This window comes from Myotis nattereri (assembly GCF_964212035.1).
Source record: "Myotis nattereri genome assembly, chromosome: 19".
NCBI lineage: Eukaryota > Metazoa > Chordata > Mammalia > Chiroptera > Vespertilionidae > Myotis > Myotis nattereri.
In genome coordinates, this window is record NC_138095.1 from 11,139,510 (window position 1) to 11,165,108 (window position 25,599).

The 25,599-nt window shown below is 39.4% G+C and overlaps 1 protein-coding gene across 3 annotated transcripts in view; it reads right to left on the reverse strand.

Moving 5' to 3' along the window:
- IFT81 (intraflagellar transport 81) overlaps window positions 1–25,599 on the reverse strand; it is a 133,399-nt gene that overhangs the window by 35,151 nt on the left and 72,649 nt on the right. For 2 of the 3 annotated variants that reach the window (XM_081113397.1, XM_081113395.1), the window contains exons 3-12: window positions 21,049–21,214; window positions 20,427–20,530; window positions 19,388–19,568; window positions 17,950–18,039; window positions 16,678–16,743; window positions 16,266–16,376; window positions 15,170–15,254; window positions 8,589–8,752; window positions 7,176–7,271; window positions 5,451–5,597 (exon numbers count right to left, since the gene is read on the reverse strand). In XM_081113397.1, coding sequence (XP_080969523.1) covers window positions 5,451–5,597; window positions 7,176–7,271; window positions 8,589–8,752; window positions 15,170–15,254; window positions 16,266–16,376; window positions 16,678–16,743; window positions 17,950–18,039; window positions 19,388–19,568; window positions 20,427–20,530; window positions 21,049–21,214 — 1,210 coding nt within the window. Of the gene's footprint in view, window positions 1–5,450; window positions 5,598–7,175; window positions 7,272–8,588; window positions 8,753–15,169; window positions 15,255–16,265; window positions 16,377–16,677; window positions 16,744–17,949; window positions 18,040–19,387; window positions 19,569–20,426; window positions 20,531–21,048; window positions 21,215–23,515; window positions 23,604–25,599 lie in introns of those variants that run through there. The other variant, XM_081113396.1, reaches the window with a different exon arrangement.

A 25,599-nucleotide genomic window follows, 5' to 3' on the forward strand; every position in this document is an offset into this window, starting at 1 on the left:
CCCCCCACCCAGGCCTGATGCCTCAGCCAGAGGAGCTGACCCTCATCACCCTCCGATCATCAATCACCGGATCGGCCCCTTGACCAGGCCTAAGGCCTCCGGCAGAGGTGTCAGGCCTGGGCAGGGGACCCCCAGCTCCCCGCGGTTGCAGGCTCCGCCCCTGCCCAGGCCTAATGCCTCTGGCCTAGGCGTCCGGCCTGGGCAGTGGGGACCTGCAGTGGCAGCGGGGGGCGCCGCGATCGTGGGCTTCGCTTTAGGCCCAGGCAAGGGACCCCTAGCTCCTGGGACTGCCAGCTTCGACCGTGCCCAGCTCCCATCGCTGGCTCCACCCCTACTTCCTGCTATCACTGGCCAGGGCGGCAAAGGCGCCTGATTCTCCGATCATGGCTGGGGGGCAGGGCAAAGGCGGCCCCAGGGCCGCCTTTGCCCTGCCCCCCAGCTCTTAGCTCCCCCCTGGGTTTCTGATCACTGTCAGTGGCAGGGGGCTTCTTCCTGCTTTCCCTTTCGCCTCCCTGCATTGTGCCTACATATGCAAATTAGCCGCCATCTTGTTGGCAGTTAATTTGCATATAGCCCTGATTAGCCAATGAAAACGGTATCGCCGTACGCCAATTACCATTTTTCTCGTTTATTAGTGTAGATAAGCACATTTTTTAAAGTAGGTATTGACTGCAAAACAGCTAAGCTCTTGTAACGGTTAGGGGAGAAAACACAATGGACTCTATACCCATGCACCACAAACCAGGAAAGACCTTTCAATGCGTGAAGTGCCAATAGAACCTTAACCAGAGGTTCATTTGTTGCTGTAAAAAAGTTCAGACCCAAAAGGCATGCATTTATCATTTGAATGACAGCTCTGGGAAGGGGGCACTGCATCAGTGGGGCTGATTTTTGTTTGCTTTGCTAATAGAGAGATCAGAGTGATTACAACGGTAGCCATGTCGCACTACTACAAGAAGCACAAGTACTATTTTTTGCTCTCCAGTAAGTGAAACAAGTCATCAAGCTCAGATTGCCTATGAAAGCAGAAATCTCATCACTTACCAAAAGAAATGACTGGAGGCTATCATATTAAATGGCAAATACAGGTTTATGGCCAGGCATTTATTTATTTACTAGAGGCCTGGAGCACGAAATTCATGCACAGGTAGGGTCCCTAGGCCTGGCCTGCAATCAGGGCTGATCTGTGGGGCAACTGGCAGGGTGATTGAGGGGCCCCCCCGCTCACACCTGCCTTGGCCGGCCTGCCACCTGCCACTCGCCGACACCACCCCCTAACCCCACCACCACTGTCACCAGTGGCCTCCCTCTGTGGGGCGACCAGGGGGCAATGGGAGGAGGGTGGGGGCTGCTGGCACCCGCCTTGACTGGCCTGTGGCCTGCGGATGCTCCAGTGTTGAGCGTCTGCCCCCTGGTGGTCAGTGCACATCATAGCGACTGGTCATTCCACTGGTAGTTCCGCCATTTGGTTGATTTGCATATTAGGCTTTTATTATATAGGATTTATAAAAATCCTCACCCAAGGACATGCTTTCTTTTTTAATATATATTTTATTGATTTTTTACAGAGAGGAAGGGAGAGGGATAGAGAGATAGAAACATCAATGAGAGAGAAACATCGATCAGCAGCCTCCTGCACACCCCCTACTGGGGATGTGCTCACAACCAAGGTACATGCCCTTGACTGGAATCGAACCTGGGACCCTTCAGTTCGCAGGCCGACACTCTATCCACTGAGCCAAACCTGCTAGGGCAGGACATGCTTTTTTATTGATTTGAGAGAGAGAGGAAGAGAGAAAGAGAGAGAGAGAGAGAGAGAGAGAAACATTGATGTGAGAGTGAAACATTGATCCCCAATAGGGGATGGATCCTGCAACCCAGGTAGGTGCCCTGACTCAGAATTGAACCCAGAACCTTTCCACACACAGAGGATGATGCTCAACCAACTGAACCCCATCATCCAGGGCTATGGGCAGGTATTTAAAAATTACTTTGTCTATACAGTGAAATAAACAATTATGGTTAGGATTATTTTCATCTTTCTATGAAAGAATATGTCTATATTAGATTATATTAGTTATACATTTTTGTCTGGGTTTTCTATACATTTACCAAGTGCCTACTACAGGCAGCTATTAAGTAAATGGTAGTGAGCACGAGATATGCCCCAGTCGTCATGGAGCTGACTGGTTTTTTAGGGGAGGCAGAAACTGAGTAAGTGATCTTAACTGTTCTCTGTGTTACCACACACATGAATACATATGAGGGTTGTGAGGTGTGAGCTGGGAAAATAATTACAGGCTATGCTTCCTGGAAGAGAGGTTACTTAAGCTTTCTGTTATCTTAAAAAAATCATACTGATCACAGCAACCTTTGATTGACAACTCAGAGTCATAATCATGACCATTAACTATTATGCTTGCTACCATACTGTCTTTATATCTCCTCTCACACTGAATCTGCATAAAGTAAGACATTTCTATGTAAAGATTTTTAAAACATTCCAGATTACAGAAAACTGAAGTCACTTAATATTAAAATCATGTCCCAATATTTGAAGTTATCATAACTTGAAATAACAGCAACAATTTGCACTTTAAGTATGTGCAGTTTATTGTATGCTAAGTATATCTCAATAAAGCTGTTTGGGGAGGAAGAAGAAACCCTCTGTGTGACAAAAGACTCTGTATAGAAAGAGACAGCTAACAGACTAGAAGAAAACAATTATCCCAATTATGATCCAGAATATAGGGAAAAATATGATAAATAGATAGGGAAACACAATCCATTAGAAAAAAAATGGAGAAATAAAATAAACAGAAAAATGACAGAAGAAATCTAAATGACCAAATATGTATGTGGCTAGATACTCAATCTAATTCCTAATCAAGAAAAATGAAAATTAAAGCAAAATATTGTCAGAATGCCAAAAATTAAAAGATTGAGGATCAAATGTGGTGGAGAGTTTTAAGTAAGAGAGGAAACATATACTCTTATACACTTTTGGTGCCACAACCAGACCAGTGATCAAACCTGAGAATCTTTGGTGCAAGGGCGGATGCTCTAACCACTTAGCTACCGTCCAGGACACTACTACTTCTTGATACTCTCTCATGTAGTGTGTATACAGATGAGTGGCAAAGAATATAATTTTTTTTTTTTTGGTGGTTGCCATGTGGTATCAAATGAAACCCCAGTAAAGTCCATCTATCCTATATAATAAAAGACTAATATGCAAATCGACCGAACGGCAGAATGACTGGTCACTATAACGTGCACTGACCACTGGGGGCAGATGCTCAACGCAGGAGCTCCCCCCTGGTGGTCAGTGTGCTCCTTCAGGGGGAGTGCTGCTCAGCCAGAAGCCCGGAGCCGAGCTCACTGCTTGAGCACAGGGAGCCTCTCCTGCCTCTGTGGCAGCGCTAGGAATGTCCAACTGCCAGCTTAGGTCCTCTCCCTGCAGGAAGTAGACCTAAGCCATCAGTCGGACATCCCCCAAGGCTCCCAGACTGTGAGAGGGCGGGATGAGGGACACCTCCCCCCCACCCCCCAAGTGCATGAATTTCATGCACCAGGCCTCTAGTATTATACAATTGTAAGTATAACAAACTTTTTCCCTTTTGTTCATATGGCTTATCACTTTATCAAAGTAGAAAATAAAATTTCTCTACCAAGATTTGTTACTTATAAAATTATGCTGAATGTTCCCCAATACCCTCTGTTCTTTTAGGTAACTGCCAAGTAAGTGGTTTACTTGATTTGTCCTAGTTTCTGGCCATTTCTTAAAAATTAACTTGACTACCCTTAAAAAAAAAAAAAGAATGCTTTTTCTGTCATTGGATGCTTCTCCTATCCAATATATTTAGTCAAAAATAAAGGCTAATAGCTAGCTGGTGTGGCTCAGTGGTTGAGCATCAACCTGTGAACCAGGAGGTTGTGGTTCCACTCCCAGTCAGGGCACATGCACAGGTTTTAGGCTCAGTCCCCAGTAGGGGGCGTGCAGGAGGCAGCCAATCAATGATTCTCATCATTGATGTTTCTCTCTCCCTCTCCTTTCCTCTCTGAAATCAATAAAATATATTTTTAAAAACTTAAAAATAAATAAATATAGGCTAATAGCTTGGCACTAGGTTCTTGTGCCTCTACTTGCATACAGGGAATAGCTAATGCTGGGTTATAAGCACCACTCATGCCAAATGTGGCCATATCAATTACTATTTCCTGTCAATTGGGCAGCATTTTCTTAAGAAAAGATAAAAATGCTAGGAGATAACATGTTCTCTTATAAAGCAGAATTGCTGCATAATTAATCTTTTTTTTTTTTCTTGGCTAGCAAGGATGTCACGAAGCACATGCTGTTGGCTTCCAAGTATCATTTAAAATACTCCCATGTCTCAAAGCAATCTGGAAGTAGATGTTAAAAGCCAAAGGAATGTTTCAATTAAGTGTTGACTTTTGAAAACCTACCACTTCCCCAATAAGCTAAAAGGCATACTGGGAGGTTACAATCAGAAAGAAGCACCACAGAAAAAAAGGGTTTGGCACAGTGAAGGTTCACTGCAAATTTGTAACAGTATGAATTCAACAACTTTTCAAAGCCAAAATGAGGTCTGGACAGAGCAGCTTTTCAAAGTAGCCTTTGCTGAGGCCTCTGAGCTAATGTAAAATAACAAAGCTGTAAGAGGTGGTAAAGTACAAGCAATGTTTAAGATTAAAATGTGAAAGAAAAAAAAAGATTAAAATGTGATCTACCACTTGATTTGCTAAAAAAAAAAAAAAAAGCACTGAGCTGAAGATAAGATATTTTCCTTCCTTCCTTCATTCTTTTTTGAGCTAACTTTATAAAAAGGAGATGGAGAATTATATTTTTGGTGCTTAAGTTTAATCACCAAAAAGGACAATTATTACTTGTCCTACTACTAATCTCATGAGCCTGACAAAATGATAAATAACAGCTGTTAAAGCACTGTTCAAAATTTAAAATGTATGTAGCAATGCAAGATATAACTGTATTTTTAAACTTTGTAAACATCCACAATGAAGTAATTTTAAAGGTGTCAGTGCAACTGGTCAAACACACATTGCTGACAAAGTAACTTAGTGGTGATTGTTCTCAGCCCTCTGTGAAATTACATTTATCAACAATTATGATTTTTTTTCTTATCTGTTCCTACTCATTTGATTTCACTTTTATAAAATAAACCCAGTTTAAACCCACTTAATTAAAGAGTGGAAATTTAGAATATTAGCTCATAAAATCATTAAGATCTGTCATTGTACATCAAGAATATCTTAATATTACTACACAGAGTTTTCAGTTATACAGAAAGAGGTTTCATAAAATAATACTAACTTCCCATTATTGACATTAAAAAAAAAAGGCAAAAGTATTCATGGTTTCAAACAAGAACAATACTCATATCCTTGTCCCATGAGAGACCTCAACTTACCTCATCTCCCTTCAGAACTTCAGTGCCATCAAACTCCCGGGCCTGGTTTGTCTTCACAGACACCTCCCGCTCTAGGCTGGCTAACTTCTCCTTTGTTTCCTGCAGTTCCTCAGCTTTTGCTTCTTTTTTACGTGAAATTATGGATGCCTAATTGAGCATTAAATGCCAACGTAAAATAAAACATATCCAATCAACATTCTGTTAAATTGTGAAATTCTCTGTTTTCGAGTTTACCAAGCTAAAATTTCAATGTAAGCATATCCACCAGGATGGCTACAATAAAAAGACAGATAATAACAAGTATTGGCAAGAATGTGGAGAAATCAGAACTTTCATACACTGTTGGTAGGAATGTAAAATGGTATAGCTCATAGGAAAGCACTTTGGCATTTCCTCGGTGTTAAATAAATTATCATATGAACCTGCAACTCCTAGAAAGATAGTCAATGGAGAGAAAACCATATTTCCACACAAAAACTTGTATTAAAATGTCCATAGCTGCATAATTCCTAATAGTCAGAAAGTAGAAACAACCCAAATGCCCATCAACTGATGAATGGGTGAACAAAATGTGAAAGTATCCATACAATGGAATGTTATCCAGTAATAATAAGGAATGAGGTATTGATACATGCTACAACACGGGTGAACTTTAAAAACAGTAGTTTATGTGATATGCTGTTGGAATTAAAATTTTAAAACCTTATTTTTTGGTGATACATTCTGAAATATTTATAGATGAAATGATATTAAATCTAAGGTTTGCTTCAAAATAATCCAGTTGGGATGGCGGTAGAAATGACACAAGAAGGCCATGATTGCTATAACTTAGGGAAACAGGAAGGTGAACTACCTTCCCTACCTTGGTATATGGTTGAAATTTTCTATTGTAAAACGGTTTTTAAAAATTCTAACATCCTTGAATAGTGCTTTGTTACGTAGCTCAGTATTTCCTGAGGTTACAGAATGCTCTTCACACTAAACTCCTGCCTGGGTTCTTTTCAGAGAATTCATGGCTTTCATCTGACTCTTTGGTCTAGAAATACAACATATATAATCTCATGATCTAATAGTTATGGAAAAAATGATAAATGCCTTAACAGCGGTTCTCAACCTGTCGGTCATGACCCCTTTGGCAGTCGAACGACCCTTTCACAGGGGTCGCCTAAGACCATCCTGCATATCAGATATTTACATTACAATTCATAACAGTAGCAACATTACAGTTATGAAGTAGCAACGAAAATAATTTTATGGTTGGGTCACAACATGAGGAACTGTATTTAAAGGGCCAGAAGGTTGAGAACCACTGCCTTAGGACTAAAATTTAATTCATTCTATTCTTGCAAACTAACTTTAATCTTGAAACGATATATTGCCTTTAATTCATTAAAGATTACAAATATTTTATTTTTATTTATATCACTTAAGGTAACCTTTCATTTAAATAATCAACTTCCACATTCACAGATATAAACACAAACAGCCCTATCACCACAGTTGGCAGATGCAAAGGAAACTAAGCATTATCAGGTGTATTGCATTTCAAACTTGAACACGCGTCTTTTGTAGCTTTTTCCTAAGTTCCTTGTTATAATCTGGAGATTAGCAATGACAGAAGGACACTGATTGCTTTCTTCCTTCTCACTTTAACACTACAAATAACACAGCCTGTGGTGTTTATGAAGATGCTCAGAGCTAAGTGGACCAAAAGAATGGGCTTACCTGTTGCCTATATAGTGAGAGTTTGCCTTCAATTGGCTCATTTCTCAACATTTTCTTTTCAATCAGCTGATTGATCTGTGTATTTATTTCATTTATCTAAAACAGTATGAAAATAAAAAAGGTTAAGCCTCTCCCTATGATTACACAAAGTAAGGGACAATTGGCCCAGCCAAGCTTTGAATTTATAGTTCTTATCATCAGTGATTAGATGGTTCCATTAATGTTATGAGTGGGTTGTTATGATTACTTTTAGAAATAATGAACACTTCGTGGTTCATAATAAATATTTACACAGTATTATTACTTACATGGATTTAACCATCCATGTCTAAATTATCCTAAAGTATTCAGCATGAAATATTTATACATTCTTATAAAAAAGAATTTTTTAAAATCTGAAGTTATCCCCTCTTCTAGCTTGTGACTTTCAAGTCACTGCAAGTGATAAAATCCAGACTAACATTCCATAGGGATTTTATAAGGAATTCATGAACCCAGCTGAGAGCTGACATGGATGACATCTAAAAACCTTCCTGTTCAAATGATCTGTGGTTCTCCCATCGCAGTCACTTATTCCACTCATTAATCCAAACCTTTCCCAATGTAATAAAACTGACTAAGCCCACAGAAGCATATAGTCCCTCAACAAATTTAAAAAATTACATGATTTTCAGTATATCTGTCTATCCTCTGAAAAAAACTAGAGTTCCCTTGTTAATTCTATGACATTAAATTTGAGCCAAATCTGACTTGGCCATCTAATTTCTATAAGAAAATTAAAACAATAAAATGATCAAAATTATGTATTTAGTTGTAGTGGCTGTTGAGCACATTAAAGGATCAACAAATCAAAACAGTTCAATTTTCATAATATTTGGTATTTTTTTAAAAATACACATCTGATTAGTGTTTTGTTTCTAGGGAGCAAAAGTGTTATAATATGATAGCAGGTTTCAATGAGAATTACAAAAAAAATTTAGTAATTCCAAAGCTGGCATAAAAGGCTAATAAATATATTAGGCTTTAAATATAAAATTGCTACAATATTATTCTTGGAAACAAAAATTACTGATATTTAAAAGTTGTCATCTTGTTATTTTGAATACATTATATTAGCCAATTATATATTATGAATACATAAACCTATGAGTCTATCATATGCATTAATTTATATATCCAAGTTATTTAGTTTCCTAATCAATTGACTAGGTTTTCATAAATCATGTATTATAAGTAACAGCATTACATGCTGTTACTTCTCATAAAGAGCAACTCCTCATAAGAGCTATCAGCTCTTAGGGCAGGCTAACTTAAGAGCCAAGAGTTGGACACTATAGAAAGCAGTTCACATACTTTTCATAGGACTAAGGATGAGATAAAATTGGAAACTATGAAAAGATAATTGTCACTTACTTTAGATTCAAGTTCAAGAAGATCAGAATGGCCCATAGCAGGCTCTGACACCACTTTTTGTAAAAAATGCAATTCTTTTTTCTTGTTCTCTAATTCTTTAGGAAATTTTTCAGTTACCATATATGAATTAAACTTTATCTCCTCCTCTAGTCTCTTCATTAAACCTTTGAAAAGAAAATAAATGAATGTTCAGCCCAAGAGAATAGGTACAGTGACATTCTGTATACTTTAAAATATAAGACCTGGCCCTAGCTGGTTTGGCTCAATGGATAGAGCATTGGCCTGCATACTGAAGAGTCTCAGGCTTGATTCTAATCAAGGGCACATGCCTGGGTTGTGGGCTCAATTCCCAATAAAGGGCATACAAGAAGCAACCAATCAATGATTCTCTCTCATCACTGATGTTTCTATCTCTCTCTTCCTCTCTTAAATCAATAAAAATATATATATTTTTAAAATATCTGTATAGTAGGGCATATCTGTCAAAATACCTAGTATATCTACCTGTATAATATCGTATCTGTGTATAAAATTTAGTACCATAATAGATTGGCCATTGAAGTCTTTTGCTAATCTACACTAATAAAAAAGAAAGATGCAAATTGACTGTACCTTTGTGATGCCCACCAGCCAGTCAGGAGTGAGTATGCAAATTAACCCAACAAAGATGGTGGGTTAATTTGCATACACAAGCATTGAGTGGCCTTGGCGACAACGCAGGCGTTCCACACCACCCCAGCCGTTCCAGGCCTCTGGGCAGCATGGGAAGGCGGAAAGGCGGCTCCAGCCAGAGTGAAGGCGGTGCCGGCAGGCAGGGGAAGGAAGGCCCATTCTTGCACGAATCTTTGTGCATCGGGCCTCTAGTTAGAATAATAAAAAAAACAATTTACAAGGAAGAAATGTTTAAATAATTACAGGAAAAGTAATATTATGATCTTTCCAAATTACCACCTAAGCCCTGGCTAGTAGCTCAGTTGGTTAGAGCATTATCCCAATATGCCAAGCTTACGGGTTCAATCCCTAGTCAGTGCACATATGAGAATCTACCAGAACATAAACTGATGAACAAAAATAGATCCAGAGACAAACAAGCATCGAACAGACCGTCAAACTTCAGAGGGAAGACAGGGGAGGGGAGTTGGGGGAGGGGGGGTAAGAGATCAACCAAAGGACTTGTATGCATGCATATAAGCATAACTAATGGACACAGACACTAAAGGGAGTGAGGGCATGTGCTGGGTGGTGGTGATGGCTGGGGAGAAGTCAATGGGGGAAAAAATAACTGGAACAACAAATCAATGTTTCTCTCTCTCCTTTCCTCTCTCTTTAAAAATCAATTAAAAAACAAATTACCACCTAATTATTTTATACTCCTTAAATTAATGCAAAAATAATATTTGCAAAACAAACCAGATATAGCGTGGGAAATATAGTCAATAATATTGAGATAACTGTGTATGAGGCCAAAGTGGGTGTTTGGGGCAGCAGGGGGACCACTCTGCAGAGTGGTTGGTTTTCTGGCCACTTTGCTGTAATCTGAAGCTGGTGCGGAATGGTACTGAATGTAAATTGTGATTGAAAAGGAAAGAAAAAAAGAAAGAAAAGAAAAAGCCAAATATTTTGTTGGGTCACATTTTGCATTTAAGTAAGAAATCCAAGAACCAAATGAAATCCAGCTTCTTTCTTCTGTATGTGGTCCTTTACTCTTTTTCTTTTGCAATACTTCTGAGGCAATTTATAGTTCTATTCTATTACCTCATAAGTGGTAATACATTATAATTTGTCAGCTTCAAAGCACACATTCAAATCCGAAAAAGAAATTATCTACATTCATACATTTTTTCAGTTTTCCATGTTTGGGAGTTTTGATTTTGTAAAGTTTATAGTTAAATGGCAAGTTATATTTTTAAGATTTAATAGTTTTCTTATTTTGACAGAGTGCCCAAACATACACACACAGATTTTCAGTGAATAATGGTTTTGTTATAAATTCCCAGCCTAGAGAGCTTTTAAAAGTTTATTTCAGATCTTTCCATTACACGTTTACAAATTCTGGCTTAAGTTTTTAAAACATTGGATTTCCGGTTTAAGTAATCTACGTACGTAGATTACATAATAAACCTGGCCTAAAACCTTAAAAGCATTTTTAGTTCTGTTGTGCTAACCATATATTAACATGTAAAAATTTATTAAAGACAAATTCACGAGTTTTCCATTCATCCCTACAATTTCCCCCCATTTTTAGGGGCTGGGGAAAGAGAGAGAAGAGAAAGTGTTTAATGAATCACACGATAATGATGTGGTTTCAGATTAAATCTACTTCCTGGCTTCTCTGACTATTAGATGACTAGTTTCTCCATCGTCAGATGACTAGTTTCACCCAAGTTCTTAAATATACCATATGTAACCAGAGATGTAAGGAATCAAAGTCTGAAATGTTTTAAAAGATTAAAAATTCTTAATTTTTATATACCTTATTTTTAAAAAGTTTCTAATTCTAGAAAACACACTAATATGTTAATGACGGCAAGCAGATCAATGGTTGCCTGGGGACAGACAGGTAGAGAGGCAGAGAAGGGAGGAGTGAGACATTGCGAAGAGGCACAAGGAAATGTTTGGGACGATGGATATACTTGTTATTTTGATGGTTTCAAAACGTATCGATTGTACACTTTAAATAGGTACAGTTTATTATTTGTCCATTTTACTCAATAAAGCTGCTTAAAAAAATATAAAAAACAGAATTTCTATCACATTTTAAGTTCTTCTCTTAAAAATTTTAATGTAGACTTTGAAAAGTAGTCATATGTTCCTATGCAGTTTTTTAGAAATTATCTTTTGAAATCCTGGCCTCTAAGATCTCAGTAAACTTTTTAATTAAAAACCCTCTGAAAACATCTTACTGATCCTAACTATCATTGAATGAGTAGGTTTTTTTATGTAATAAATCTCACAAATGTGTAGAGTATAAAAATATAGAATGTTTTATAATATGGTTGTTACTCTGAAAAAATACAAATTAGCCCTAACCAGTTTGGCTCAGTGGATAGAGCACCGGCCTGCAGACTGAAAGGTCCCAGGTTCGATTCCGGTCAAGGACATGTACCTTGGTTGCGGGCACATCCCCAAGAGGGGGTGTGCAGGAGGCAGCTGATCGATGTTTCTCTCTCATCGATGTTTCTAACTCTCTATCCCTCTCCCTTCCTCTCTGTAAAAAATCAATAAAATATATTTTAAAAAAATACAAATTACATTGGTACACTAAAAATAATTCGCTTGGCCCAGCCAACGTGGCTTAGTGGTTGAGCATCGACCTATGAACCAGGAGCTCATGGCTGGATTCCCAGTCAGGGCACATGTCCCGGTTGCAGGCCCAATCCCCAGTCTGGGGCTTGCAGGAGGCAGCCAATCAATGATTCTCTCAGATCATTGATGCTTCTATTTCTTTCTCCCTCTCCCATCCTCTCTGAAATGAATACATATTTAAAAATAATGTGTATGTTATTTAAGTGAATAGAAACTTTTTATAAATCTTTTTTGTTAGTGAAGAATTTAGATGGACCTTATTCAACTAAACACCTGGATTACTAGTAATTAACATCTGCTTAATCTACTCTTTTCCTAAACTGCTGAATACAACCCTTAAACTGTTTCCCAAAAAGTTCAGCAGAGCAAGAACTCTTTAATTTCCTATTCCCTACTCCCTGCCCACCCACAAAAAAACATATATTACATATGTAATACCTTATTTTTATATTTCAACCATTTTTTTCTTATTTCATTCCCCTCCTCCGTGTGGAAAAGATCACTGTTTTCCTATCCAAAGTCAAGGTCTTTACTCTCACCTCCCAACTCCTTAACAGACTTTACTGAGTGCCTGTATGTGTAATCTAGTGTGCAAGGGCCTGGAAATAGAAAGACCAATTATGACTTGGTGACTCGCCTGGAGTTTAGCTGAGTCAGAATTAGATATGCCAACCATTAACACACTGTGGTATTGTTACAGAAGATTCAATGCAATACAGGGTATGGGGGTACAATTGGGAAACGCAGGGAAGGCTGTTATCAATTTTCACCATTTCCTCCTAAATCTTCAATTTGTCTCTTTCCTTCAGCACGTAAATACCACTTTACTACTACCCTCCTGCAATCTAGGCACAGTGCTATCTCATTCATTCGCACACTCCCTCTCCTGTCCTCTTTTCGAACACAGTCAGGAGAGGCTTACCCTTCATCTATCTTCATCCATCATTATTTGCTCAGCCCACTCTCTTTATGTCACTGCACCTTGGTTGGAATGTCTTCCACTCCTTCACCTTTCCAGCTTTAACTTAACTCAGTGGCCACGTCCAGGAAGCCATTTGTCTCTGTGTTAGTGTGTGGTGCTCTGCCTCTTTGTTTGTTCTCATCGAACACTATGCTGAGCTTCATCAGCAAATTCATCGTATTGCACACTGCTGGTCATTCCTCCATTACACTGTGAGCACTTTATAGAAATACTAGGGGCCCGGTGAACGAATTTGTGCATCAGTGGGGTCCCTCGGCCTGTCCTGCAGGATCGGTCTAAAACCAGCTCTCCAACATCCCCCGAGGGGTCCTGGATTACAAGAGGGTGCAGGCCAGGCTGAGGGAAGCCACAGGTGCACAGTCAGGGTCGCGGTGCACAGTCAGGGTCGTGGGAGGTTGGCCAGCTGGGGAGGGACTGCAGGAGGGCTCCAGAGCGTGTCCAGCCTATCTCGCTCAGTCCCAATTGGCCGGACCCCAGCAGCAAGCTAACCTACCGGTCAGAGCATCTACCCCCTGGTGGTCAGTGCACATCATAGTGACTGATCGACCAGTCAACTGTCTGCCTCCTGGTGCACATCTTAGCAAGTGGTTGAGCGGCTTTAGCATACCATTAGCATATTACGCTTTGGTTGGTTGAATGAACAACCGACGACCAGACACTTAGCATATTAGGCTTTTATTATATAGGATTTCTGTTTTCTATTCCTAACATTTAGCACAGTACCTGACATTCAATAGATGATCAAGAAATACTGAATTAATGGACTGCTGATTTGAGCCTATTATTTTTATTACTACTTAACAATTTAGCAGCATGTACTAACATATTACATCAATATTTTAAACCAACACCACAAGAGATGCCCTAAACAGAACTGTGTCCATTTTATCCTATATAATAAAAGGCTAATATGCAAATTGACCAAATGGCAGAATGACTGGTCGCTATGATGCACACTGACCACCAGGGGGCATACGCTCAACCCAGGAGCTGCCCCCTGGTGGTCAGTGCACTCCCATAGGGGGAGCGCCGCTCAGCCAGAAGCCACACGGGGAGTGGGCCTAAGCCGGCAGTCGGACATCCCCCGAGGGCTCTCTGACTGCGAGAGGGTGCAGGCCGGGCTGAGAGAAACCCCCCCCCCTTCCCCAGTGCACAAATTTTGTGCACCGGGCCTCGAGTTATTAAATAAACAATTATGTATTTCCTGGCCCAAATGACTTCTATTTAGACTAGAAAGCCAAAGCAAAATAAAAACTATCAACTCAAATTTAAAAAATGAAATATTACTAATACTGTAAATATCTTTGGATATTCTGTTTAGTTGCCAGAATTAAAACATAACAGCAAGAAATATTTAACCTAATAAAATTAAGGATAACAGATATTACAGAAACACATGTTTAGGCTAACATCTGAAATTGCATTAAACTGTACTGATCAGACAATTATTTTTCTGCATACCAAATCTTTCAATTCTTATATACATAGCCTTCATTTTCAAAAATTCACTATTAATGATAAGCTCTAATAATTTCTTAATAAGAGTAGGCCTATACAAATTGCTTATTGATATTATTTTTTTAAAGATATTTTTATTGATTTCAGAGAGGAAGAAAGAGGGAGAGAGAGATAGAAACATCAATGATGAGAAAGAATCATTGATTGGTTGCCTCCTGTCCGCCCCACACTGGGGATCGAGCCACAACCTGGGCATATGCCCTGACTAGGAATCGAACCGGGACCTGCTGGTTCCTAGGTCAACACTCAACCACTGAGCCACGCTGGCCAGGCAGTATATGTTCTTTGGATTTGATGTAGATTCCTTCACATCTTTACCATCAAAAATTAAGATGAATCCAGCCAGCAAGGGGCTCATCTAATCTAAAATTAGAGACCCATGTCATTAGCATAATTGCCCAAATAGGGAAAACACTCGGTGTTATTCTTTGTCTTTATAGCCCTGGCTTTATGATTCACATTTCTTCCATCCATCTTTTTCATAACATCCATCCTAAGTACTTCATATACTCACAGATTAGAGAGCCTCTCTCCACAATGGTTTTCATTATCTTTACCCTCTGACAAAACACTGACTGAACAGGAATGAAACCCTAGGTGAAGACTTAAAGATGCCTGTATCAGGACTCCCCTTCATTAGATAGGAAATGACACTCTGAATGCTGAGATATCACTTGATGATAGTTCTCATTAGTTAATTGCTAATCGGTAGGGAGACTACTGATTTAAACTAATATTCTGTGATCAACTACATCATCTAATAATTTCCACTTACTTTCAGGCTTTGCATCTGCTGCCGCATGGCGCATACTTTTCAGCTGGTTTTGTACTCTTTGCAATCTCTGCACTGCATGAAATAGCTTTAAAATAGAATTAGATCTATTACTTGCTCAGTCTATTGAAACCTACCACTCATACAAACAATGAAAAATACAAGTTCCACATAACTCCTGTGATATAAAGGAACAAATAATAAGAACCAAGAAAATTGCTATGTTAAATCCCAAATATAAATGGTTCCCTCAATACCCTTTCATGTAAAACTTAAAAAAAAAAAGCTTTCTGAAATTAAAAAAAAAAAGTATTTGCTGAATTTGTTGGTCAAAGAAAAATACTTGCTAAAGAATACAGTTACCAGGCTTTTCTTGTTATAACATGGTTTTCTTAACTTTAAGGACTGCAAGCATTCTCACATATGATGTCTCAGAATCAAAATTTGATGCCAAGTAACCTCAGGGCCAGGCAGTGTAGTTGCTGCTGCAGTAGAACGACTGTGATGCCAAACAAGTTCTGAGAAAGCCAAACCCCTCAACTGCCCACTTAGAAGGAAATGGAGCTGATCTGAACTGTACTTTTAATGTATAAGTCTACTCAGTTTTAAGAACGACTTTTAACAAAATAAAAGTGATATTTTCCTGGCCAAATTATTTTTTCGTTAAGGCAAAATCCAAAAATGTGGATGGTGGGTGTTTTGGAGCCTTTTCATGATTTGCTTATTTACCGCTGGAGTAAAATGTAGAGGATACTGTGATCAGAGCAATAGAAGGATGTTATCATAGCCCCAGAATCTCAACACTCCTTGAGAGATTCTACAAGTTTCATCAACAGTTTCATTCATGAAACAATGAATATTTGGTAGTGTTGTAACAACATGAGCTCAGCATAGGCCAAAAGGGAGTGTACAGATATATACTGAGTATAGAGTCCCAAAGGTCCTTGATTCTGTTGGCACCACAAAATACTCTTAGAAGAATATTCTATCATGCTCACAAAGGGAAACATGAACTTCTAAAATTCTTCTTTCTTTACATTTGAATTGTCATAAAGAACTATTTCTTTCATCATGAGAATATAAATTTTCATATGGATACCTGATTCTTTTGTTCCTGTTTCTGTTGTGCAAGAAATTCTTCCCTCTCTTTTTCAACTCGAAGTTGTCTTGCTATTTTAAGCATCCGTTGATGATTCTGAACTGTCTCCACCTACATTAAAGGAATAAGTAGTTCATGTTACTGTCAGGTTAAGGCATGTCACGTGACTCTGACACCCACTTATCATTTCCTTTTGGTAAACAGTACTCCCTGGAGATGACAGTCAAGCTCTAGATTCCAGGTCCTTGAAGGTTTTGGGCTAGTGCCTAGGGAGATTCCCTTTCAGTCAGGGTTATTTGATTCCCTCCTCAGATTGAATCCATGCCCTGCTTAATCTTTATTTGCATTCCTAAGTCTTTGCAAGTGCTTAACACTTGGGGCCAAAGTCTTACAGTGCTAATTCTTGCCTTACCCTTTTCTTCAAACGTTCAACTCTCTTAATGAGCTGATCCTTTTCTTCCTCCATTGCACTGATATCCTAAAAAGCAGTCAAGAAGACATTATCAGAAAAAGTATTCTTTGTAGAATGCAGCTAAGGGTTTTATATGATTATGTATCTATCATAATAACCAGAGCATTAGGAATAAAGAACCTCCTTGGGATGAAGGACATTTCTATTCCCCCCATCCCCAATAATTTATTTGGCAGCTTGGTGTTCATCTAGAAAAGCAACTAAAACAGAAATTTATCCTAGGGAAACAATCATAGATATGCAAAAATGCTTAAATTATCTATACTATAGGATATTATTTAATCATTAAAATCATATTGTAGAAAGATAACAATGGGAATATACTAATGATAAAATGATTTAAAAAGCAAAATACACCTAGCTAATTTGGCTCAGTGGATAGAGCATTGGCCTGCGGACTGAAGGGTTTGATTCTGGGTTTGATTCTGCTCAAGGGCATGTACTGGAGGCAACCAATCGACGTGTCTCTCTCATCACTGATGTTTCGCTCTCTCTCTCTCTCTCCCTTCCTCTCTGAAATCAATAAAAATATACTTAAAAAATAAAATAAAATTATAAAAAGCAAGATACCACCCTAGCTGGTTTGGCTCAGTGGATAGAGCCTGTGGACTGAAGGGTTTCGGGTTCAGTTCGGTCAGGGCACATGCTGGGGTTGCGGGCTCGATCCCCAGTAGGGAGTGTGCAGGAGGCAGCCGATCAATGATTCTCTCTCATCATTGATGTTTCTCTCTCTCATCATTGATGTTTCTCTCTCTCATCCCTCTCCCTTCCTCTCTGAAATCAATAAAAAATAAAAATAAATAAAATACACTTTTTTTTAAAAAAGCAAGATACAAATAATTATGGATCGTGTGATCACAAACACAAACACATGCACACACATACACACACACACACAGCCTGAAAGGATATACAAACAATTAGAAAATTTTTATTTTTTGTTATTTTCTACATCAGATATCTATATTAGTAGATATAGATATATACATATATATGTATATTAGATAGAGACTCAAAATGTAACCTTTTGAAATCATTTACCCTGGCCTCATTAATTCATTCAGCAAAGAACTAGCAAGGTCTTACAAAAGAAAATCTGCCTTTTGCTATCACCAGTTTCGATATAGTTTTAAGACTCATACTGAATTAACTAAAAACAAAAATACTAAACCTAACATTATTCAAATAAAAAATAGATTTTCTTTTCTTTACCCTTCTTATTTCTGCTGTGGAAAATCCAGATGTCTTAAGCTGCTCACATTCTTTATGCAAAGTTTTAAAGGCTTCCATCAACTCTTCATACTAAAAGAACAAGTTAAAAAATGATAAACTAATTACTAGACCTAGTAGGCTTTTCTTAATCAGGTTATCTATAAACTTATAGTGATTACTTAAATCAGTGATTTTCAACCGTTTTCATCTCAAAGCACACATAAATGACTAAAATTCTACCACACACCAAAAGACATTTTTTGCTGATCTGACAAAAAAATAGGTAGGTATAATTTTGATTCCTTCACACAGGGTGGCTATTACTGTGTTGGCTATTGTCATTTTTTTGACAGTCTAAGGGAAAAGAGGTCAGTGCCCTTGACTAAATAGTCAGGTATTGCATGTTATAAAAATTCTTGTGGCACACCGGTTGAAAATCGCTGACTTAAATAATTATGAACACAGCATTTGAAAAATACATCTTTAAACATTTATATAGGACATAAAAAAGCAGGTCTGTAAAATCTGGTCAGTAAATCCTTCTCCTGCTTCCTCTCTGGTTACTTTCCTACCTCACACTCTATACTCTCGCTATGCTGATTTTCTTTCAGCCTCTGGAACATCCCATGCTCTCACTTCCAGTTCACAAACCTTGTTCCCTTTGAGAATATCGTATGAGTCCCCTCATCCCTAACCTGGATAAATCCTATTCCTCCTTCAGGTCTCAGCACAGATGCCATTACCCACACAGAAGACTTCTACAGCCCTGTATCAGAATGCCATGACATCAGAGTAGATATCATATGAAATTACAGTTGTCTAGCTACTCATCTGTCTCCCTCCCTTAATATCTTAAGGCCAAAACCCAGTATTACCTCAAAATTCTGGTGAGGAAAATGCACTGAAATTCCAAATTCCTGGCCCTCTGTTTACTTTCAGCCTGACTAAAAAGTCCTCTGAGGTTGCAAGCCTAGCATCTTTGCCTATACAGTCTTTGCTGGGGCCCACATATCCCAGTTTTCCTGGGAGAGTGTCAATGTATACCTCGGTCCTGGTATAATTATTGATAGTCCCTTGCTCTCTGATTTGGATGACAAACTATATTGTCACCTTACTGATTAGCAAAGTGCCCTGCAGTCCCAGGCCCAGGATCCAACCTACCCACAATGCTTAAGTAATAAGTTATGCTAAAATCATTAACTTCAGGGTGTGTTCTTTTCTATCCACATGCACCTATCACTGAATTGGTATTTGTGTGCAAACGTCAATATTTTAATACATGGTTGCAGTTGAATGTTAGCTGATAACTTGTTTTCCCTTTTGGTGCCACCTGAAAATACAGAGACAGCAAATACACTAGAGAGAGGTTACCATGTATTTGAACATGTTCTTGAAATCCACTACAGACAGTTTTAAAATACTATTATGTATTGAATACCTGTTTATTGGTGTCAGCCACAGTTTCATCCTGAAGAAACTCACTTGGTACCTCCAGTTTTATTAAGAAACGAGCTAAATATGCTCTTTTCTTCAGCTCATTAGTCCTCTGAAGAAGCCAGTGGAGCACAGGGTAAATTACAGGTTTACTTCCAATCACCAGACCCTGACGAAAGGTACTCCTATAAAAAACAAACAAACAAACAAAAAACAAAAATGCGTGCACACACATGTGGGCTTATAAGTGAACCTTGAAAAGAGATATTTACTCAAAATCTGATTTACAGTGTCCAGATTGCTTTCCATGACAATTTAAAAAGGATAAAAGCAATGCTATTCAATAGTCAGTGTGCACATTAACAATAAAAGTAAAAGTAGGCCTTTAATATATCACTGGAATACGTGGAAAGGTTGTGTTGGAACCATTACCTAGTACAGTCAGCCTTAATACTTCACTTCATTGACTAGGCAGCTTAAGTTATGATTTTCATCTAGGATGGCAGCTAGATGATAAAATGGAATAGTGCATTTGCCTAACTTTTTTGATTAGGAGAAAGAACTGACCCACTTACAACTTCTGCATGACAAAATAACATTAAAAGTTCAAGATTATTGAGCTAGCTGGTTTGGCTCAGTGTATAGAGTGTCAGCCTGTAGACTTGAGGGTCCCGGGTTCGGCTGCGGTCAAGGGCACATGCCTGGATTGTGGGGGGCGTGCAGGACGGAGCCAATCAATAATTCCTTCTCATCATTGATGTTTCTCTCTCTCTCTTCCTCTCCCTTCCTTTCTGAAATCAATAAAAATATATATTTTTTAAAAAGCTCAAGATTATTTTGAAACTCAGTGACGTTCCGAGGCCATAGACTTAGGGAAACCAGGTAGTGCCTAGGAATACTGACAATAGCCTATGAAGGTTTGGCTATGAAAGCATAGTTTAAGGAAAGCAACACATTATACTATTAAATAAATTTTTAAAAATAAATAAAACTTCTCCAAATTAAAGAGAAAAAAAGAAGGCAACATGCAACCAGATTCTTACATGTCTGTGGCATTTCCTGGAGGTTTGTATTTAAGGATACCAAGGAGGCTTAACATCCGTTTGGCTGTTTGCTCTGGCATCTCCTCTCTGATATCAACAACTTGCTAACAATTAAAGAAATTTAAAAAAATGTTATTGTTGTAAATCTAACAAAGAACAACATTTAAACTCACTTACAATCTACTAGAGCATAACAGGCACAATGTTCCTTAATAAAATGGGTAAAGTATGGAGGTCTCCAGATTCCAAGTGAGGGTGTATACAAGTCAGATCAGGATTCTATTAAGAATGTCAAGTGTAAAAACTCTCCAGTGCAGAGACATGAGCTAACTTGCAATACAATAAAACCTTTTGTAAAAGCATTTTTATTCCTGTACTAAATCCATTTATATTTGGAAGTGGGGAAATATTTTCTAAATAAGGTACAAGTTGATAATTTTTGAGCTAATAGAAAAAACTTTAAGATCATTTCCTATTACTTTACAAACATAAGGCCTGTAAAATAAGGCCTCATGAAAATAAAGTCCAGAGAATGCAAATAATTTGCCCAAGACAGATATTGAGAGGCAGAAACTGGCTTTCCTGCCACTCTTTTCATCACAGAGAAAGACAACACTCTTACCTTTGGATCAATCTCAGCCAGGACATCATTGAGAACTTGTAATAGTTGCATTGGCTCCAGGGAATCAAATGTGATTAAATTATAGCTCTTCTTAAAAGGCTCCTTATTGAGATTGTCCACAATGAATTTTATTTGATCACTCATAATCAAGGTCTTACAATTTAAACTAAAGAGTAAAAATAGAGAAAAAAATTCCTCAATACTGATAACAAAAGTTCTGGGGGGAAACCAGTATTAAGATCATAAAAAGCAGGCATAGAAAGTATAATTCTACATGGAAAAGTTATTTTATTGAAATAAATCAGAGTGGGACAACTTCATTATGAAAGCTTCAATATATACTGTTAATTTGTAACGCCAAGTGTTTTTGTATATGCATCTTGTGTGACAGCAGTCATCTGCATTAACAGGGGCAAATGAATAAATCCCACCTACATTAACATCTCTTCTGTTCTGCTCCACAATATCTACCCAGGGGTAAAGACTTGTTATAGGCTGCAGACATATTTCTAATTTTTAAAACAGCCCAGCTGGCATGGCTCAGTCGTTGAGCATAGACTTATGAACCAGGAGGTCACAGTTAGATTCCCAGTCAAGGCATATGCCTGGGCTGTGGGCTTAATGCCCAGTGTGGGGCATGCAGGAAGGAACCAATCGATGATTCTCTCTCATCATTGATCATTGATGTTTCTCTCTCTCCTCTCTCTCTCTCTCCCTTCCTCTCTGAAATCAATAAAAATATATTAAAAAATTAGCAGCCCAGGTTTAAAAATTAGGAGATATTGTTGCATTAATATCCAGATTTCCAGTCTCTCTTGAAAATCAGATCAGGCAACCCTGGGCCCACATTTTTGCATGGCCACACCCAAATCGAGCTGAGTAGAGGCTGCAAGCTTTAGCCTGGGTATGCTTTCTTGGATTTGTTTTGGTTTCCTCCACCAAGCGATCTTCACCCACTAATGTTATGTTTGGCTCTATAGGCTTTGACTCTGCCACCCTTGAGTATTTCAGGACCTCATTTCCTTTGCCTCCAATAAGGTACCAGTCTCCACCTCCCATTCCAAATCATCTATAGGCTTCTCATTGCCCACAAGATAAAGTCTAAACTTCTTGACTTTTGAGGCACTTTAAAATCTAGCTCAAATGAGCTTTCCCCAACTGTATTGCCAAATTGTTACTCTTCACCCTTCAAACCTCAGCAGATGGAAATGGTCACTGCTTCCTAGTTGATCCACCTCTGCCTTCAGTTAATGCTGTTTTCTCCACCTAGAAGGACTGTTCTCCCTTTCCCCCCTCTCCAGAGGTGCAAATCCTAACGGTTTCCCAACCCTACCCTTCAAGGTAAGTTCCTCCAGGAAATCATTCTTATGTTACACACCAGGTTCTGCATCGGAATAACAGGGCCTGCCTTCCACGTTGACCACATGTAGTTACTCATGTAATACATTTTCTCTTCTCTGCTAAAACGTAAATTCCATGAGGATATATCTGTCATTCCATCCTCGAACACCCTCTACCTCTAAAACAGTGACTACTTCCACTAGACTGAATGAGTAAAAACTGAGTATCCGATTATTTACGTGCTGAACCAGCATTACCAAGGTTTCTTGTGTCGCCTGCATGCAGACATCACTATGGGAAGAAGTAGTAGAATTTTGCAGGCAGGTAATTTTTTTAACTAGCAATTTTTAAAAATGAACTAAAAAAAGAATTTCAAAGTGTGTATACCTTTTTGGGGGGAACACCTGTATATACTTACTTTTCAATAATTTAGAAATTATATATATTTATAGCAGAATATATATATATATACATATATATATATATATATATATATACATATATATATATATATATATATATATATACATATATATATATATATATTTCCCCCCCTTTCAAAAATACAAAACCCTTGTAAGACGTTACCAGAAGAAAAGAAACTAGTTGGGCTCCCCGCTGGCCCACCAGCTTTCTGAGGGTCACGCGCGGAGGACAGAGACGTGCTGCGCAGGTAGGCTGTCTGTGCCCCGTGGGCTCCGCGCTCTAAAATTAGCAAAAGCAATTACTCTCCCTCTTCCAGAGGAAAGATGCCACACTAATTCACAAGCGCCTACCCTCAGAAGAACATAAAAACCCGAAGGGGGGCGGGGGGCGGGCAAGAATTAAAACCAGGACGAGCGCTTATCTGGCACAGAGCGGGACAGAAACCACGCGCTCTGGACAGCAACTCGCAGGAGTCCGCAAAATAGTGTCCCCCCGACCCCAGGGCTCGGGAAAGGGGACCGGACCCCACGTCACACCCGGGCACCTCGGGGCTTCCCGACGACTCATTCCGCCGGGGAACGGCCTTGGACCCGGTCACCGCGGCGACCCCTCCGCTTGCCGCACTGGGAAGGGGATGGGAGGCACTTTTCTCCTATCTCGGGGTTCGGGGAAGTTTCCGAGCACGGGTCGGCGAGGTTACCTCAAATTTTCTTCAGGAAACCACTGTCCCCCACCCCCAGGACGTCCCCGGGCTCTAGCGGGTTCCTAGAGACGAGCTCCTTGGCAACGGTTGCTAGACAGTGAGACACGTCACTTCCGGTGGGGCGCCGCGTTTCCGGGGGACCCAGGCGCGGGCGCTGCGGACCCGGCGCGGGAGGGGGAAGGAGGATGGGTGGGTGCCGGGCCCACGTGCGAAATGGGGTTCCGCGTCCGGAGCCACTGTGGGCAGCCTAGAGAATTTGGGGTTGTTACCCCGGCGGTAAACTTTCCCGAACGTTCTGCAGTTTGCAGTTTCCAAAATATTCAGTTCGTTCACCCGACATCAGAGATGACTTCCTTGTTTGAGGCAAGACCAGGGCGACTTGAGCTGAGGAAGCCTTTGGCCTGAGCTTCGAATTCAGGTTTTTGACCTAAGTCTCTCCCAATTAGGTTAGACATAGGAACAACTGTACAGTCCCTGGCCGAATTGAAAGAAGGCACATTCATCATAGAGATTTCAGCTTCTTTGTCACATTATTTGGGCCATGTAGCCTGTACTGGGAATTAAAAAATTTTTAATCAAGTATTTTTTTAATATGCTGAGAGCCTGGAAAAAAAAAAAAGTAAAGTAAGGCTCCCTTTGGCTTCTAAGAGCCTGTTTTTAGGCACCTGCATAAATGAACGTTCTCTTCCAGTCTTCATGGCATTCATATCCTATGAAGTAGGCTGAAGGAAGATCACAGACGAGGCATGGAAGTCTACTGGAACAGAGACCCCATTGCTCTAACAGGCTTGGGGGAGACCTTAGTTGATGAATAGTATTTTGAACCTGCCCCCCCGACCCCCACCCCCGGACAGGGGATCACTGAACTTCCTGATGTCCATGAAGAAAACGAGAGAAGAAAAAAGAAATTTCTCACACCCTGAAAACTTAGTTGTTTGCTTAAAAACAACTTAGAAGAAACCAACTACAGACTTAGCATCAGATTTACAAACAACAAAACAAATTCCATAGTAGGCATCTCCTGTATGCCCCCTCTGTGCTGGCTGCTGGGGGTGAAGGGTTGGGAATTACCTGGTCCCTTTCGTCATGGAGCTAACATTCTAGTGTAGGAGGAGGGACAACTGAAACAGCAATACCCGTACAACTATGATGAATGCTGTGACAAAAGGACTCAATGATGGGGAAGCCCAGATGAAGGGTCCCAAGTTTATTTGGGGCTGAAAGGACTATACTATCAGGAGAGGCTCCATTGAACTAAGTGATGTTTAAGGATCAGTAAAAATTAGTCAAACTAGAACAGAGAGAGTTTATCCAGCAGAAGGAGCACAACACTCCAAGATGGGTCCACTGCTGGCAGCCTTCTGACTATTGAAGGACCAAGTGAAAGCACTTGGAGAGAAACTAGGAGTGGTCCCAGCTCATAGATGCCACCAGGAGGAGGCAACACTTAAAACCTTTAGAAGTTAAACAACTTAAATAATTCTGAGAGAAACAATAAAAGAGTCACACAACGGGACTATCTAATTAATTAATCCTGTTGCGAGCATTGGGAGATTCTCCTGGCTGGCTGGATTTGAATCCTGGATCTGTGTTGGGGTTGCGGCCTCAACTCTCTGTGGCCTCATCTCTCTGGGCTTTCCTCTTCTATCAACTGTGGCTATAATAATATCTTCCTCAAGGTGAAGATTGAATTTGATACAGGTAAAGTGATTAGAACAATGCCTGACATTGGAAAAGCTAAAAACATTTTACCCTTCTTTTTAAAAAATGAGGTGGTTAGACTTGCTCCTTTTACAGAGTAAAGGCAAGTCACTTCTCCAGTAGTTTTTAATTCCTCCTCTGCCTGTCGCTGCTATTATTGAAACACGACTTCCCAGTTATGAGAATACAATCCTCTGTAAATTCAGGTAAGCAATGGAATCTCTCTTTGCTCTCAAACTCAAATGGATCTTATGCGTAATGACTTTGCTCAGGTACACAGGAAAGAATTTGAAGCCACTCAGCCTGAGATACTGAGGAGAACATATTCCAAATTGAACCAAAAAAAGAGAGACATGGAGAGGCCTGCACATATTCAGTCC